Here is a 19,791-nt window from a genome sequence, read left to right on the forward strand (position 1 = left end):
CTACAGAATGACTCATAGCAAGGTCAATTCCGAGAAGTGAATCACCAGCTATGTATTGAATTCAACAACGCCGTAAACGCCGCTAGTGCGCAGCATACCACTCATGAATACAAACACTAATAGGTAATATCGTAGTTCTTACTCTATCATAGTTACTGAACGTAGATCACTTATTATAAATTATACTTAGTTTATTTATTCCATGGTCCTACTGGTCTTTACTTCTTTCCAACATCACTTATTTTTTACTCCATAGTACAGAATGTTTTTATACGTTTCTTTTATGTTTATTTTTCGCTGGCTTCCGGTTTCAACGGAACAACACTTTCCCTACTTCCGGATTTCCTGGAAATGGATTTTATGACTTAAGTTATAAACGTTTGTTTCTTTCTATAGTACCTATTCTATACAGACCAATGTTTTTTAATCATTCAAATAATTTGAATAAAAATTTATTATTACTTAGCTAAATATCACAACAATTTATTTAATAAGTACATAGTACACCTAGTTTTCTCGGTTTTAAACTATGATGCTTGTGAGACTACTTCCGGGGTAAGCCTTATGATACTATAGCTATAGATTGGCAAGTTGCTTGGCGACCCTCCTTGCGGGGTGAAAGACGCGGAGGGGACGAGGTACCCAAGACGACAGCGGGTAGCGGGAGGGTAGCGGGGAAGGGCAACGCGTGCACTGCATGTCATTGTTACGGCAGTCTCGGCCGCGCAGCCGAGGCGGCCACATGTCTTATATAGTCTGTCATAATTTGAGTGCGACCCACATGAGATCATTGATCCTGAGACCATTAGTCTTAGGATGAGTGTTGAGGCCTTTTTAATATTATCATTATATTATTATTAGGTATCTATAATTCGTCAACAAAATAACGTTAAAAACAACAAATCGTATAATGTCTCAATATAGGGGCTTCTTGTAGAACAGCGTACCGGATCAGTCATGCTACGCGGCTAAAGGTTGGTACTGCGCAGTCAGATACGAAAAAGTAAACAACAAAGACGAAGAGTCCATATGACAGTGCGTCAGTTGTCAGTTCTTGTAACTAGGAAAGCAATCAAAATTTATGTGATTTAATGAAAGTAATTAATGAGCAAAACACAGAGAAAAATTACAAAATTGATGAAATTTTGAAAGAAAATGGTCATATCGTGCTTCGCCTACCCCCATACCACCCGGAATTAAATCCTATTGAACTTGTGTGGCGGTACGTGAAAGGCGAGCTCGCAAGAACGTCGATTGACTCTAACTTAGATAAAGAGATAAAAGACTTAGAGTTGCTTTTCTCTAATTATTCGCCTAAAAAGTGGAGAAATTGTGACGAACATGTCATAAAAAATTAAGACGAATATTATAAATCTGATAGAGTATTTGACGATGTATTGGACAGGTATGTTATTGTTTATTTATAATTTATTGTAAATTAAACATAAATTGGTTTTTGTCTTAGATTTATAATTGAAGTTGATGAAAACGATGATGAAGATGAGGATGACGACGACGATGAACAAGTTCAAACAGAGAGTGAACATGAAAGTGACATGGAAATTGATATATAAAATAAAACACTTTTACATAAATAAATTCAAATTGGTAGATATTCTGAAGGTAAACATCCAAATTTTAATGCTGTCAAACTATAAATTTTAAGCTAAATATGACATTTACGGGAACAGTCATAGAATAAAATTTTACTTACGTCAGAAATAATAACAAGCTATAGCGAGATTGATCCGGGCACACTTTTCTACGTGTGTAGCATGTCGTGCTACCTCGCCCCCGCCACTTCTTTCACCCCGCAAGGAGGGTCGCCAAGTAACTTGCCGCATTATAGGTAGCGCTTCAGTTGCGTTGCGTCGCCGTAACTTAAAAGGTAATAAGTACAATAATGTTCACCGTCCTTACTGAGGCTTGATATTACTACGGCAAATAAATATACTTATTTACTTAATCGAATCAAAGTTAAGGGTGCATGGTGTGATGGTAGGTTATTCCCATTGAGGATTTATCCTAGAAGCTACTTACCTAGAGTAAGAATATAATCAGCAACCCAAAGCTAGGATTTCTATCTAGGCTACTACTGAGAATAGATTTAGCTATTTTGAGTTCAGGGGATCCATGATGATCACACAAATCCTCACCCGTACTTACAACTTAGTTTGTGTGAGTCACCACTTTCTACCAATGACAGGGCGATGCGGGGAGGCCGCGGCCGGGCGTTGACCCCGCTATCCCGCTGATCTGTTGCCCAACAAAACAATGAAGCATCGCGAGCCGGCAGCCTGGCTAGGCTAGCCAGTTTGATGATTTACTACACCTAGAAACTTTTATTGGTGTATTGGTATTGGTTAGTTTGACTTGACGTTTGCGCTTTTGTATTAAGTATTATGTGGTAAGTACTTACCAAAGTCCAAATAACTAAGAACAGAGGTAATACTTATTTCTTATGTCGTGTTTTTCTTACTTGAAAATCAATCAGACAGACAAGACGGACGGAAGTGTGAAGAAAGCTCTTTAAGAATTGCCAAGGCGCCTGTATAGGTACTTACTACGTATTTCCAGCCATAGCGTTATTTCCAAAACGGCAGAGCTGGGTCGGGCTGGAAACATATTCATATCGGTCCTCAAATCTGAAGACAAAGGCCATATGCCGAAGAACCGATAAGTCTGCTGAGATATACGAGTTATCTAGTTAAGTTAAGACCACAAACTGGCAAGAGTAACTAGTATATGTGACGCCCTCCGGCCTACTGGACCCATTCGGTGACCACTTTAGAAGGGTACCCGGTAGTGGCTCTATGAGGTAGGCCGAGCGCAGAGTGTTGTTACTCTACAGATTATTAGAACAGGCCTATATCAGTGGCTAACTACTGGCTGGTGATGATGATGATGATTAAATCTGTATAATTACATACATATATTACTTATTGCTGCACATTTCAGACCTTTTATTAGACAGATTAAAACAGCAATTAAAACATGGCATAGTATTTATTTTCTTAAAATATATTTTTACCGAAGATTTTTACTGAAGCGTCCGTAGTCGAGCGGGCCTCAGTGATCGTAACTGATCGCTGAGGTTAAGCAACAACTGACACGGTCAGCCATTGGATGGGTGACCAATTTCAAGTGGTGCTTTTCTGGACGCTTCCGTGCTTCGGACGGCACGTTAAGCCGTGGGTCCCGGTTGCTGCTTCGGCAGCAGTCGTTAAGCCTAGTCAGAGGCCTTCGGGCGGCTTGAAAACATCTGACAGTCGGGTTGCCCACTTACCCGACAACTCTCTCAGCGCAAGCTTGCTTGTGTTGGGGTCCACCGACCCGCACTTGGCCAGCGTGGTGGACTAGGCCTAAACCCTTCCTTCATTGGAAGGAGACCCGTGCCCCAGCAGTGGGGACGTAATGGGTCGTGATGATATTTTTACCTTAATATAAGACACTAACGTAAATTACGTGTAGGTACTTTTAAATGGAACACACCACTTTGTAGTTGTGACTACATTTAATTTTATAATCTCATTAATAATCATTTAAAACCTGAAGGGTTGCGTCAGCTACAATAATAGGTAATACCTACTTTTATTTGAAGAGGAAGAAGTAGGTAGGTACTATGCTTAATTATTAAAGATATATTAAACGAGATTGAGTAATTTTTAAGACTTAAATGTAATTCGAAAAATTAATTGATCAATTTTAAAAACATTACGTTTAATTTGTATTATGTCATTACTTTGGAATTTACATTCATCCTACCAACTCTACTCTAGGTTCATACATATATCAGGAATCTCCTTATCCTGATTTTTAATTTAAATTGTAATCATTTATGATAAATAAACATCTATTTACAGATCAACTAACCACTAACTCGTAAACAATTAACATTAACAACACTAAAATAAACATAAGTAGGTGAGTAGTTATCTAACAATGAGTAAGAAACTGTAATATCTAAGTAAAAGTTATTAGCTATATGTAGGTACTTAAGTATAGGTACTTACTAGATTTATAAAAATATAAAAAATACATTAGCTTGATGATTTCTTTTCCTACACTAGACTATCTTTATGAAAATATTTAATGACGGACGGAATCCTTCTAACTTAACTTGCTGAAAATTACTGAAAATCATGAATGATCTTATCACAGTTTTTACACGCAAAAAATGATTTTAATGAAGTGATGCAGCTTACAGAAATTTCACATATGTATAAGTCACTTTATGGTTCATGAAAGAAATGCTAATAATGACCTAAAAGTAAGTAAATGATTTAATGGATAGTGAAAATATACGACTTTATCAGATATATAGGCTTTCAGCACACATAACATTTCGACTAACATTTCTAACGAAGCTGAAAAGTTACAACAACTTACAAAAGGAGTAAGTATTTAAGTACTTCAACACAACAAGACAACACACCGAATGACATGGCAACATTAACCCCCCGTTCCCACTATGTCGTCTGTCGGGCCGATTTTTTATCGGATGTGCATTAGTAAATCGGTGTCGGATAAGTGCTCACAGCGCTTCATATAAAATGCTCTCCCATTACGACACGCGATAAAAAATCCCGACACAAGACTTAACGGTAACGAGCTCAACTTCTTTCTTCACGTGAAGCAGTTCTCTTCATCAGCATGGTCGAGACAGTCGACGACTCCGTCACAGAGCTGTGAGACGGCGATACAGCGGCCGTCCACACAGCGCAGCTCGCCGGCCGGGCAGGGCGAAGAATGGGAGCTGTAGAACTGCTCCTCGATGACAGGCTTGGCTTTTGTGGTTGTCTCTAGCTGCTTTACCTGGATATTAAAAGGAAATTGGTGAAGAGTTGGCTTGTTGGCCGCTTCTATTTGGAGCGTTTGAGTAATAATTTAAGTTAATACACGGTGTTAATTAACAAAGATATGCCAGAGTATTTAATCAAATCCTCTTCTGGCCAGAAATGGCCAGAAGAGGATTTGATTAAATAATTACATGTGTTTAACACCAAAGAACTTAACAGTTACAGAAGGCGACAGGTTCAGATGAGGAAGAGAATTAAATAAGGTCAAGCAATTTGTGCTATCAAATAGGAGTGCTTTAACACATAGCTATCACATGACAAATCCCAGTTGGGATCGCTAACCTTAGTTAATTCTGATCCTCCAAGAATCTGCGCTAAATGATCAATAGTCTCGTCCAAATGAGTTAAAGTCCTCTTGGAATCTGAAACTTGGCTTTTCAGAATTATCGGTATGCCTTCAGGCATATCCATCGGTAACGAGTATATTACTTGACTATATTTTGCTCTCTGGTATGCTTCGAGAAACGCTATATCATCATCATCACTGTCTTCAATATACTCGTCGTCATATAAAACCATTTCATATTGTGGTTCATTTACCTTTGCTTCCTCTGTTGATTCATCAACTTTCGTCTTGTTGCGAATGTAGGGACTCAGCCGAGTCGATGACGGTCTTTTGTTTTCTTTCTCCGCTTTCGTCGTTTGTTTCTGGGCATCGGTCGAGTTGTCGGATTGGTCGACGTGCGGGGTCTTCACGGGGTAGGAGCGGGTGTAGGGAGAGAGGCGGGAGGGGGAGGGGCGGCGCGTGTAGTTGCGACGGAGAGCGTTGGTGCTATCGCTGGTCATTAGGAGCTCCTTGCTGCTCTCGCTCTCCACTGGAAAATGGACAAGTTTAGGTTTAGTAAAGATAATAAATAAATGAGTCAGATACGATATAAATGCACTGTAGTGCAGTGCACATGTACTGTGAACCAGAAATACAAAAAATACTTCATTCTTTGCCATTCAAAAACTCCCGACCCGACGCTTTCAGCTGGTGGTAGTGCAGAAAATCCGAACCAATAATCGCGTAATCATTTAGTTAAGTTTGCGAAGTTAAATTCTTAAATAATTACTTTGAAAAGTAAATCAACTTCTCTTACCATTCCTCAGCCCCTCATGCACGGCATTGATCCTATGAACTGCTGGCTCCGGCGCGGACCCGGCCGGCTCCTCGCCCGGCTCGCCCGCTCCGCCCGCGCCCCCGCCCGAGACTCCGCCCGTGACTCGGGAACACACGTCATCAGACTCGTCCTCGCCCGCCGCGCAGTCCGCGTAGCCGTCGCACACCCAGCGCTGCTGGATGCACGTGTCGTCGCCGCATCTGGAAGAATAGGACAGGGCAGGTGTTTGAAAATCATTCTGATAGGTATAATTACCGTAGAAATAGAGCATCGGTAGGGTTGGGTAGGGCACTGAAAAGGTTGCACTGAGAAAAACACTAAATTACCTACTTCACGGAAAAGGCTAGCTTAATGACGCCTTCTGCAACATTGGAGTACATTTGACAGAGCATGATTACCAACTAAAAACGGTAATATTTTGTAATTTTTTTTATTTACCAAATGTTTGAAATATAGGGGTCGGTTGGCGTCGGAATTTTGGAGCTGTGGAACTCTTTCATTGCCCGTGAGTATATATTTAACGTTATAGAATACAATTTCAGTTTAAGGTTTGAAGAAAGCAACATCAGACTCCAACTCCGCACCCTTGACTATAACCCTTAATGCCATCGTACCTGAACTCATTCCGTTCACAGCTGACGCACTGCGCTTCGTCATCCCCTGCTGGACAGTCGGGCTTCCCGTCGCACACCCAGTCCTGCAGCACGCAGGTCCCGTCCCCGCACTGCGCCTCCCCTGGTCGGCACGGTGACGTCATCGGCGCGCAGCCGTGGGCAGGGTACCGTGAGCAGTCCAGCGTTGTGGCCAGCTCGCGAGGGATCGCGCCTTCGCAGCTGTCCGCTACGGCTGGGGGGGGGGGGGGGGGGGATTGGTATGAGTTTGCTAACTATACAGTTGGGATTAAGTCATTATTATCACGACCCATCACGTCCCCACTGCTGGGGCACGGGTCTCATTCCAATGAAGGAACTAAATTATAACCACATCCTCTTTACATTTACATACATTGAACTGCCTTCTGTAAGTTTGCTGATTCAATACCAACGTGTACATTTCAAAGCCTTCATTCTATTTCTGAATTTTACTATGTGACGCGTCTTCACGTGACCATACCTTTGCAAAGATTCTGGCACGGCAGCCTGGGTCGGCTCGAAGGCGAGCTGCACTCAGGCTCTAACAAAGCGCAGAAGAAATGACTGATCCTCTGACTGCAGTTGGTGGCCACCATGAACTCTATCTGAGGGAAGAGCGAGTTGATGTCGACGCCTCCGGGCGAGCTGGCCGACATCATTGCCAGGTCGTATGGGAGAACCCCGCGGCACAGACCGAGCCTTGTCGATCGACATTGCGGAATTGCTGTGGATAAAAAGTGATTGGCTTTTAATTATTTGCCTCTTGTATTAAACACCACGTTATATACAGGCTTTTAATTATTTGCCTCTTGTATTAAACACCACGTTATATACAGGATGTGGCCAAAAGGGTATATTAAACCGAAAGGGGATGAATCAGGGGGTCATACTGAAAACTCAGAAAAATGAAACCATTCTGCTTAGTATTCCTACTCTTTTTGCAACACCATGTGTGTATAAGGTAAATATGGCTAGGTGCGTGTGGTTGGTCAAAGCGCAGTGGGTCAATGAGGTGTATTTGGTTAATGTACAGTGCAATCAAAACTTTGTGTTCGTCTTTTAGAACATTTAACCTCATCAGGCATAAGAAAAAATACGCAGAACATACCATCGGGAACGTTTACAGGGTACTTCAGGGTAGTGGAGTCGCCGTCTCGCCACACTGGGAGTGTTGGAGACACCTTAGTGTTGTACACTGTGCTTTGGGTCGTAGGCTTCAGGCTGGCGGCGTCTTCCATCCCGATCCCGAACACTTTCGAGTGTCCTGAAGTAAAGTTCATATTCACATTTGTACTGTACAGTTGGTTGTAGTGTTCCTTCCTTCGTACCGGTGCGGATTCGGTAGCCACTTGCTTTATTTTATTAGATTGAGTAACTTCGTAATTAACAGTTTGTATTTCTGCTTCTTCTTCTCTCGACTCCGTGACCTTGGGTCTGGTGTACACGCTAGATTCGTCATGTGTTAAATTCTCGATACTCGTTGTCACATCTTCGTTCAAATAAATGGCTAGTGGTTTTTCGGGGTGTTGCGTGATGTGTGGCTTGAGAGTCGAGTCTAGGGGAAGAACCGTGTTATCTTCAGTCATTTGTTTCGGAGTCCTTATTTTTTCCGTGTCAGCTCTCTCGTTCCCGTATTGTACTTCAGGCGTGATGTGAGTGGGGAACACGGGCTGGACGGGCAGCTCTCTGTTGGGGCTGGTCTTCATACTCCTCAGTTTTTCCAACAGGGAGTTAATGTCTACATTGCTATTACTATCCATATCGTAGAAGTCTACTTCGGGTGTTTTTGTACCTGGAATTATTAGTTTAGAATCGTCATTGTTAAAACACAATAAGGAATTCATAAAACGCGCCCATAGAGTTTAGATAATGGGTAATATATTTGTGTGGGAATCGTATCTAAAACAATAAAAAGCAATCACTCGTTTATCAGAGCTATTGTGTCCAGCACACCAAGAATGGTAGGTATTTTGGAGGCTGATTATTTTAGTTCAAATAGGCACCACATTTAATTTACTCATAAGGGCTGCAAGCAAAACCCCATGCTAAGGGCATGTTCTTACCATGCGAGGTTCTAGGTATCTCGGTGGGTTTGTTTCTGGCGGGGGTCGCTGGTTTCTTCTCCAGGCGAGGGCCGACGGTGTTGCGCGCGGAGGGAGCCCCCGCTATACTCGCCTCCCAGAATGTACCGTTCACGGTCTCACCTTCGAAGTCCGCCGCATCTGGAACCAAGTGTAAACACACCTTTTAGTTACTACGTAAATGGTATAAATGAATAACGATAATACTTAAGTAGGTAAACGTTTGGTTAGCCACAGTTAGAAAAAGAGTTGCGTACATTACAAAAATAACAAAGAATATGATAAATGATATGCGTATGCCTCTGACTTTATCTTCATAACGAGATGCGATACTGCGACTTTGCTTGATTTTATTTTAAAGGCGTTATATCGTGTTATTGTGCATACTGAATAATACTGATATTACCTCATTAGCTAAGAATACGATGTAGGTATGTTAGGAAATTTATAAACTTATCGTAAAGCTTTATTCACCATATACATATTTATTGACTTAATTATGATAGGATATGATATGATACGATTTGCCGCCACTCGTATTCCTTCTCCCGCCCTAGGTCGCAGCTACACCCGGTAAATTTTAAATACACCATGGTCAGAGTAGTAAGTACAGTATTGTGCAAATTAATGTGAACACAAGTGAAAATTTGAAAAAAATACATTTCTTAGTTCTAAAATAAAAAAACAGAGATATATATATATATACAATTTAAGTTATTTTAATAGAAAATGTGTCCTCCCTGCCTTTTATAACTTCTTCAACACGTTTTGGCATAGAATCGACATGATTTTAAAAAAATTCTGATATTTACTGGTCTAAACAAATTACACATTAATTCACATTAATTTGCACAATACTGTAGGTGTTAGGTCTATGTCCCTATTATTATAGATTATCCATACCATCGACTTTACTTACTTAAAGTTGTATTCCTGAATCGCACGATAAACCTATCTGCAGTTATAAATACCTAATCTAAACCGTCACATGGTAATATTTAAAATCAATTTCAAAATAAACGTATAAAACTGTATTTAAAATACTATAAAACCATATGAAGCGTTTTACCCACTAAACCAAATAAATATTCAATTAGGTACATTTGGTATTCAGTAGCTGACAAAATCTGAAGTATTTGAATAATTTTCAAGATAGCAACTATCTACTTAACTTTTATTTTTTCTACAAAATTTTGACTAGTTTTTTGTAGTATAGTGATACATAAACATAGTAACACTCTAGCCTCAAATATGACCCATCTATTATGCAAAATAGACGCGTGAAACATATGATCTGCCGCTCAAATACAGTTATGAATACAGTGTTCTCGAATAGATTCTTTGAATTCTTGGGAGGTTACCTTTATAATAAGGCAAATAAAATGCTTGAAATATACTCGTTAACTAAAGCAAACGTCAAAAAAGTTGTATCGGAATGGCTTAGATCACTTATGAAGAAACCGAAAATCTTTTACACATCGTCTCATAATACCTATTATTTCATATTATTACCTAAATATGTCAACTATACTTATTCGTCGCCACAAAAGTATTTATTTCTTTCACTCTCACACACACATACACACACACACACACACACACACACACACACACACACACACACACACACACACACACACACACACACACACACACACACACACACACACACACACACACATATATATATACGCATACATATACCCTCACACCCTACTTTATGTAAAACGAATTGTTTAATGTTCATTGTTATCAGTTAAGACGCATTGTATCCATTGTCCACATGGTTCAGAGTAGGAGAGGCTGGTAATCCGTCATACAGGTCTCCTAGTACGGACACCAGTCTCTCACATAGATCAAAACTAATGTACAATCTAATCTTAGCATAACAACCTATACATTTTCTGTAAACATCTGTGTGAGAGAAAAATAAAAATCTTTATCACTTACAGTATGCTACTTTATCACTTCACTTATAGTATGACTAAGCCTATAAAAGATGCCTACTAAAAAAACCCTATCTATAACCCGTTGCAAAGTTAGCTTGTTTATCTCTTCATATATATAGCACCTGTCTGTCTGCCACATACTTATTACTATACAGACACGTTTTTCTACTATACATCTCTAAATACTTTGTATAAATGTTTAGGAATTGTCACATTAAAATCAACGAACGTGTGCAATTTACGTTACTTGACATCTTCACCCCGCCTGAATAAAATATGGAGGTGTTACATAATGTAATCTGTTTGTTGCCATCATAATAAACAACAAATATTATGACTTTGAATTCTCACGAATAGGTTTGCACTTTGAACTTTAACGAGTACGAACTATGAGGTGAGAACATCTTCCTTTGATTATTTTGGTAGGACATAACTACTCATAACATTTGTATGTCAACAGTTAATTGCACATTGTTTTAATATGTTAGTACTTACCTATGGCATAGATACATCGAATATGGTACTTTATTGTAAAGGCGGGTTTTGCTTCACGTACAAATAAATATTAATAAATAACTTTTAAATTATGTACTGGGGGACACCACAAAAATGACGTGATCAACTCCGAATTTCATTTAAAACAACAGAAGTCAAAATCTTAAATTTTGCGAATTTCCAAAAGTTGTAGAACAAAGCGTTGTTCAGAATGACCCCATGAGTCACCCACTTACGGCTTATTATACCACTTTGCAAAAACCTGGAAGTATATTCCAGCATTAACTAAATTTTGCAGTAAATTATAGCTTACACCGACGTTTCTAGGCTGAGTTGTCTATCGTAATATATCGATCGCCACCCGCTACCTATATGCGATGACGTAAGCGAGGAAGACCTCTAGAAGCAAAATCGGTGAAAGCAGAGTTCAGAAGTCATAGGGGCAAATCCATATAACTACTTGTGTCTTAGTGTGTGTGTGTGTGTATTAATCCTTGTGTGGATCATTTTGAAACACATGGTCAAGATACATAATGTTTGGGCAGTAAATCACTGAATACAATGCCTTAATATAGATTAATAGGCTGCTTTGCGTATGTTTATATGAGAGCTTTTAACGCTTAACTATGCAGATTATAGTCGTTATCTGCTAATAAAATTATAACTACATGAATAAATGAATTTATTTTGATGAATTGTTTACTGTATAGGAATCTTAGTCAACTTACACGAAATTATACAGTGTTGATTTCGCTCATCTTTTTACTAGTCAGTAGACTCAGTAGGTAGGTACTATTGCAAAGTATCATTGTTGGCCTAATAAACTTATTGTATACGGCGTTGGCTCTTGTTTCAGCGGCAAAGGTAGCGGGACGGATTCTATTCGACGCCGTAAATATCGTATCGAAATATTATAATACGAGTGCTCTCATTATATTATGCTGTAGGTATGACTAAGCATTTTGCTGATCAATAACTTAATGAATGTGTGCAATGCAAGCAATATCATGTTAACTAATCTGATGGTTACCTGACATTAACGCTATATTAGATAGGATTGCTTTAGATAAAATACGATTATAAGCGTATGGCAATATTCTCAGTCTGCCCAGCATCATGATGCATCTTGTGTGAATGCGTGGTTGAACGCTTGAACATATCGCCGTAATCAAACAACCACCAAATATGTATATAGGAAAAGTTCTCAAAAAATAAGAAGTGAAAGTTATGCGTTTTGTGACTTGTAAGGATTAGGAGATATCCTTTTAAGGTTCTTTAGAATGTCAACATCAGCTTTAAGAAAGACATCAATTAAAAGTTTTAAATTCAAATAGGGAATTTACCTTTCGTTATCTTAGTAATGCGTCGGTTGCTATACATATATACCTATATGTATAGCAACCGACGCATTACTACATACATATTATGCATAGGTACATGCATCTTCTATTGAATGTACTGACTCGCATGAAAAACACTGGATCATATGACAAGGTTGCATATTTACCACGCCTACTTCAGCCGGAGGCGTGAAAAAGATGATTAATACCGCACCATACACATACATTGTAATCATACATTATCTTAAACAACACCTATAATCAATTGAGCACCATAATGGGGAGTACTTGCAGGTGTTAATTGAAGAATAACATAAAAGAAAGCCAGGTCGAAAGTCGAGTCGTTTCATATGACATGGACAGGACAGCTTGATTATGATGAATTTAATTTGTACGTCGGCAATGGCGGGCATGCAATTAACTTTGTTAAATATACGTTTATTCGATTACATATTCGACTGTAATTAATGCGGTCTTTCTTGCAATATTCATGTTTGAGTAAGTAAGTAATTAGTATTACAATAATAATGTGATGATAAACTTATTTACGGGTATAGGTTTTAAATAATACTTTATTTTCATTAACAGTACGATCTTCTATGTATCAAATTTTTACTTCATGCATCATAATCTCAAGTCCGCAAGTACTCACATAATATAATGTAAGCAAATATTACGAAATAGAATTCAATTATATTATTGGATAGGTAGGTACAATACAATAGTTGTCAAAGTGTCAACTTTCATATGCATGGAATGAGTTAACATCTCCTGTGTATTGAGTTGTGGGTTGTGAAAGACTTGTCGCCCATTATGAAGTCTTCATTATTAACAGCGTCTCACTTCACGTTATCGATAATACGAGTGGTTGGGATTGCTATTCTTAAATGAATAAAGCCAAGCAGCCTTTGAACACATCAGATCCAATGACAATTTGACAGACCCTTAACTTCTGATTTTAAATTATTTTTTACTGATTCGTTTCTTTAACAATCTTATAAAGGACTTTAAATCGATGAGAAAGTGGTTACATATTTATGATGAGATGGCATTATACTTTTATCAAAGGCACGATTTGCACATAAAACGCTTTAACCCTTCAGAGATCCGGTACTTAACATTCAGAAAATATTGTTATGGCCAAGGAGTAAAAACATTTATTGTTTTAATCTTCGATTGGCAATTAAAAATGTTTGGCAATATCACTTACTTTAAAATAAGTAATCGTACAAAACCTTATTTATGTCAATTACTTTATGTAGCATTTAACCTTATACTCATCTCATAAATAATGGCTGCAGGATGTTACAGCTCTGACTGTTGTGCAGAATGTCCCAGGTTGAAAACTTTTCCCGGACAGAGATTGATTAAGTATTAGTTCAAGGGTGGTCAGATTATGACAAATCCCTTTTGTCTTAGTCGCATTAGAAGTAAAAAATACATAAATCATAAAGAAACTATATCTAATTCTAATCTCATGATCAAGTCCTCTCATATAGCAACAAGAAAACTAATTAAAAAGCAAAGCTATAAAAACCATTTAGCAAAGCCGAGCCGTTACGAGTAGGCTGTAAACGTCAAATCGAATTATCACCAAGACTGGAGACCATTTGATGTAAGATCGAGACGTTGCGCAGAGTTCACCTTTGACTTTGTCCGTAGTTTTAATCTCGATTCCTACATGGTTGTGGTAACATCCATCCATTATGTATTATATCACTGTTCCAATTATAAAGTCTCGAATTAGGCAATCGGATCGAGTCTGCTTGTCAGCTTTGTTTAACGAAATAGAGCTGCCGTATGGCGCAGCCATTTAAAACGGTATAGTAATGCATTTAAACTTTTAAGATTGTAAGTAGTTACGTACCTAACCAATTGATTAAGTGTGTAGCATGATCGATGAATCGTGTATTTTGTAACTTTATATTGAATCTAAACGTTTCATCGATTTATTAAATGACTATGATTTTATGATTGTACATATAAAGGGTATCTTTGTCGTCGTTGGGTTGGATGTTTCACAAAAAAATAAGCAATGTAGGTACAGGTAATCTGATTTAGGGTACGTTTTCCATCCGCGTATTTTCATAAAATATGTTGAAGATTCTGTTTTTGTGTCACCATCAAAAGATCCATCAGTAGTCCAAACTAGTACCTAAAGCTCCAGCAGCTATTATGTAAAATAGGTAGTTCGAGTTGGGTCCATGTCTGAATGATGACAGGCCATGGTTTAGTTGCTAACCTCCAATCATGTCAACAGTGAGCAACTGTGTTACAATTTGTACAGGGTTTTGAAACAATCCGTGAGAATCGCGAGCGTATTTGTGTACGGCACTTACGCAGGTTGCTCAAACAATAGTCAAGTACCCGAGTCCCGAGTGTCTTCCGAGTAGGGTGATGGATGAAATGCGATGGTGTGATCTGATTGTTACATATTCTTGATGTAGTAAAAACTTGAACACGCCTTGTGTGAAGAGGTGTTGTATGGTCAGGAGAGGGGCCAATGCTTCTACGAGTATATTAGAGCAAATTCAAAAGCTCTAAGTATGAATTCAGATAATGGCAAAGTCCGATTCATGAAATTTAATTTGTTTCCGTGTTTTCTTCTCATATTGCTAAATCGTGACCGGACAATTCCATTTAATAATCTGCGATCTATATTACGTCTGCAATCATAATAGAAGGTGATCCTTCATCTATTATTACTTTGTAACGAATACCGATGGTATAGAGATAAGGCAAACAAACAAGTAAAAGGAAGACATATTTCTTAGCAGGAAAAGTGGTGAAAGGTGTAGAAAGGTGAGGCTCGGATGCTTAGAAAATAAACCCCGCTGTGTCATAAAAATGCTTTATGTGACCACTTACGTTATGAAGATTGTATCGCTGCTATTGATCGCTATCTAGTTTTTATGCCTGTCAAAAATATGATACTTACTGAAATTTCACAAGATTTTATAGGACCCTGCGTGGTCAGACAACTAATGTGACCATTTTATCATGATAACATGAATAAGGCAGCAGCTCTAGTGTTTCTAAACGACACGCCGAAAGAAAAAGTAAATAGAAAGATTGCCAACAGACATCAACAGACTCGACGCAAACGGATCACCAACCACAGCTACTGGTGGCCAGCGACAGCGAAATAACATACTTTTTCATACATTTTGTATAGATGTGCATTGGACATGTACATGAGAAGTAGCGGTCGCTGGCCACCAGTGGCAGTTGTCTTGCGCCTAGCCTTAGCGTGTCTGTAAAATGAGACGAGAGAGAACTTCTTCTTGTTGTGTTGTCGATGGCAACTGTCTTAGACTTGTGTGGTCCACCGGACCGCTACTTCAATACCCTTCTGGTTGGACTTGAGGAGGTCGTCCCGGGTGCAGGTGTTGGGATTTTCCAACACGAGATAGATAACATGTAACCTCACTGACCTGGCATCAAGAAGTAGACGAAGACGGCGAGCGCGACGCACACGGTGACCAGCGCCACGGGCCAGCGGAGCACCCGCGCGAGGCGGAGCAGCCGCCCCCCGCGCCCCGCGCCCGGCGCCACGCGGTACAGGCTGTCGGGGTGCGAGCCCTGGAACAATACATGACATTATAAGTATTATATATAAGCTCTATGAATGGTACAAGTATAAGGCAGAGAAATCTGACCCCTGTCAGAAGCATTTTTACTATGAGCGGGGGTCAAGTATCTCTGCACATGACCGTTCGTGTACTATCACGTAGCGATATGCTACTTTTGTTAGTGACACTACCACTCCACTTGTCTACAGTCGACAGTGGAAGGCCAACTTAATAAACAAATAATGACTAAACTAAACCTATGAATGAGCGCGCTATACTACGTCGATTGGGTGGATAAAATAACCGTATAGTGTGAATTATTATGTCGAATTTGGATGACTACTACTCCAATGAGTTTTAAGACTCCTATATATTGATAGACGTGTTGTGTGTTGTGCAAAAGAGGTACTTATGCTATGACAAAAGCTTTTTTTACCACTATAAGATTACTTAACTCTGTAAATGAAATTGTACATAAATAAAAATAAAACGCCACTGCAACGTACCTAATAATCTTACGGTGGGTACGGTTAAATCTCGGTTAAATATTAAAAGATTTGGGTTAAGTATAGATTAAGGGACTCCATTTCGGCCAGTATTTTCATATAAAGTTTACCGTATTACCATTACCATATTATTATGACAGAAGCATGTAGGACTGCAGGTGCCATCATTTGTAATTTCGTAACATGTCCCAATAAAATAAAACTAAAGTAATGCCACTTCTTCTTCAGTGATTAATGGTAAACGTGGGATGGGCAACATGTTTAGAAAACAACATTAGAAAAATACACCAATTTAAAACACGTCTCGTACCTAAAATTGAGTTGAGTGTGGTTAAATAAACCAGGTTTTTTCGTTTCTATAATAATATCACATTTTTATAGGTATAATCATAGGCACTTATGACAAGAATCTTCGATAATCTCCAAGTAAATTATAATCCATTGCATTGGTAGCATTCTAGAATCCGTAAGCCTACTTAGTTACTAAGGTTTCTTAAATCTTATCTATATTTAATTTATTTCAGAATTCGCTTCACATGTGTCGCAAGTGGTAAAGCCATGTAGTTAAGCCATTGGCCACGTGCCCGGCCTCGAGGGTTACTCTATACTGACGAAAAACGAACGAACGAGAGCTGTCGTGCAGTCGACAGGTTTAATACAACGAGGTAGAGACGTGTCTCGCGCAGCAGCGCTACGAAACTTCGTTTTTCGTCATATAGAGTGGCCCCCAGTCCCTCGACATGCTCGTATCATAAGCACTAAATACTCCAGATAGCCGACTGGATATGTTTCATACGCATGAGTTACGACACACGGAAGCCATTTTATCCTGTTATGTTGTACTTGTTCCTTTGCGAGTACGGTCAACAAAACAAATTTGTCCGTATAAACTCGGTGAATTCTCTTCGTGAGTCTATACGAGTACCTAATTGAATTTTCAGGAGTTTTCAAGTACACAAATGTAAGTTTAAACTTCTATCATAAGTTAGTTTCAGTTAATTCTGTAATGTGTAAGTAAATACATACGTGAGTATTGCATGATATACTTAATCAATTTTATAGTATTATTTCGATGAATTTCTATAAAATACGGGCTTATATGGGTAAAATTATAGTAAAGCGAGATGTTGACGGTACCAGTTTCAGGCGACTCATATCGTATGGCAATTATAAAGTTGCTAACTGAGACATGTGAAAGCTCTACTATGATTGCTTTGCAAGCTAAATTAAATCTGAAATTTAATACCTAAATCTGGGTGAACAGTTTATCTTTAAAGGTATCTCAATATCATTATGAGTTGGCTAATCGACAGTATGTAATATTGTAATGAAATCATAAATTCTGCTCTATTAAGAAATTAAAACGTGATTCCAATAAGTATACTTATTATTTCACCACTAAACAAAACTGTGAAAGTTGGACAGGTGAATTATCGATCGTGCGAGTGCTAAATTAATTCGGCATCGTTCACTTACACGGACGGAAGCGACTCGTATCATCAGTTCAATAATGTAGTGAAAGCAAATTACCACCATCAGGTTGATAAAGATGCTCATTACGGCCACTTACCTTGGCCGCGAACTGCTTAAACCGTGTGGGGTTCACGAAGTACTTGTCGAGCTTGTTGGCTTCGTAGCTCTTGGAGGAGTCGGCGGGGGTGAAGCGCGGGGCGTGCGGGCGCGGGGGGCTGGGCGGCGCGCGGCGCGGGGCGCACTCGGCGTGCTCGGCGATGGGCGGCAGGCTGGCGGCCGGCGAGCTGCTGGAGCTGCGCGAGTGCGCGTAGTGCACCGACCCGTCCGCCGGGTTCCGGGGCTTCTTCTTGAACGAATACCTCTTCGGGTACTCCTCGTTCCTCAGGTCGTGAGTCTCATAGTCCACGTAGTTCTCCTCCACCTCCGTCGTCGGCACGTAGCGGAGGAGCTTCGGCTCTTTTGTTTTCTTCTCGAATTTGATGGAGTCTGTCTCGTTGTGCAGCTGCAGGCGGCTGGCGGCCAGGCTGGGCTGCAGGCGGTCGGCGCCGCGGTCGGCCCCGCGGGCGGCGCGGCGCGGCCGGCGCTCCGCCGTGCACGCGCGCACGTGATCCTCCACGAACGCCGTCTCCGACGACGGCCGGTCCCCGTACAGGATGTAGTTTCCGTTCACCATCTTGTTTCAAGTTTATATCGCAGCTCTAAGGCATTGCGGCACTGGTTTAGATCTCCGTTATGTTGAAAACACACTTGATCGCATAATAATTGGACGTTGATGCGTTGTTACAGCCGGCTGTCGGCGCAATGAGGCGATGACAGATGTTAGTGAACGTGGTTTGTTTGTTGTCTTGTTTACGATTCGGTTTTAATATACAACGAAATTCCTTTCCAGTAACATTTGGAGCGATTAATCGGATTCGGCGCGGGAATGTGTGAATCACACCAGCATTACTTGACTTTGTTTTTAAAACAAAGGAAGTGTCGCAACCGCCAGCAGCAGTGGGTAATACGGACTGACCTCTGTAGTATTTTGAATGGAATAATTATAAGCAATGTTGGTTTGGATCACAGGAGCGGGCGCGGACAGAGGGCCGTGTTGAGACAAGCAATGAGAACATTCGCAATGTTGTAAACGGTAAGTAGGCGACAGATAACATTGGGATCGTTATGTCGGCCATTATTGTTTGGGTGCAGTTCCCGCGCTTTTTGCCCGGCCTACGCGGGAAAGTTCCCAGCGCACGCGCGCGCGACAATGCCTCGGCGCCGCAAAGAGAGTGAATTGTTGGATTGTGCAACGCGCTCGCAGCATTATGCAACTGATGCACCGTTAAGGCTCAGCGCACACCAAGAGCAGAGCAGAGCAGAGCATATTGTGAAATCATTGAAAAATTAATCTTATGATAATTCCATACATTTCAAAATTGAATACACGTCCCAACTTGATGCTCGACCATGCTCGAGCTTTCTAGTAAATGTTCGAGTATGCGTTCTACATGCGCTAAAAGTTTGCTCGACCATGCGCGAGCATTTTGCAGTTCGGTGTGCGCTGCGCCTAATGCAGCGCTGATGCACCGATATCTCAGGTCAATTTGTAAATAGGGTCTTCCTACATGTGAGGCTATCTGCGTTCTACATCTTATCTAATACACATAAAGACGCCATGTTGCCATGTTAAATAACATGCGTTGATAGTGTAAAAGTAATTACGGTTAGATTTATATTATACAACAACTTTAGTATATCAATTATTGAACCTCCTAACGACTGCATGTTTAAGAACCTAA

At 40.0% G+C, this 19,791-nt stretch overlaps 1 protein-coding gene and 1 long non-coding RNA gene across 2 annotated transcripts; one reads left to right on the forward strand and one right to left on the reverse strand.

Moving 5' to 3' along the window:
- Nucleotides 1-2,462, forward strand: LOC125491333. Its single transcript, XR_007268239.1, has 2 exons — nt 1-123; nt 2,207-2,462. It is a non-coding gene; the product is annotated as an uncharacterized LOC125491333 (long non-coding RNA).
- Nucleotides 2,463-4,340: 1,878 nt separating this feature from the next.
- Nucleotides 4,341-19,567, reverse strand: LOC105397515. The gene is made up of 10 exons (XM_048633206.1): nt 18,061-19,567; nt 16,826-16,847; nt 15,894-16,041; nt 8,658-8,816; nt 7,703-8,386; nt 7,076-7,318; nt 6,577-6,808; nt 5,942-6,162; nt 5,400-5,674; nt 4,341-4,815 (listed from the first exon to the last, which is right to left on the reverse strand). Exons 1-10 carry the CDS (start codon nt 18,681-18,683, stop codon nt 4,627-4,629), a joined length of 2,796 nt encoding a protein of 931 aa, XP_048489163.1. The 5' UTR covers nt 18,684-19,567; the 3' UTR covers nt 4,341-4,626.
- Nucleotides 19,568-19,791: the final 224 nt, after the last annotated feature.

The sequence above is a fragment of the Plutella xylostella genome, chromosome 5, assembly GCF_932276165.1.
Source record: "Plutella xylostella chromosome 5, ilPluXylo3.1, whole genome shotgun sequence".
Lineage (NCBI taxonomy): Eukaryota > Metazoa > Arthropoda > Insecta > Lepidoptera > Plutellidae > Plutella > Plutella xylostella.

Bases quoted from the DNA above. Each gene is read 5' to 3' on its own strand.
- LOC105397515 (XM_048633206.1), bottom strand. From the start codon at position 18,683: ATGGTGAACGGAAACTACATCCTGTACGGGGACCGGCCGTCGTCGGAG. The intron at 8,817-15,893 runs GTCAGTGAGGTT...ACTTGGTTCCAG, and splicing joins CGTCTACTTCTTGATGCCAG to ATGCGGCGGACTTCGAAGGT. The intron at 6,163-6,576 runs GTACGATGGCAT...CTATTCTTCCAG, and splicing joins TGTGAACGGAATGAGTTCAG to ATGCGGCGACGACACGTGCA.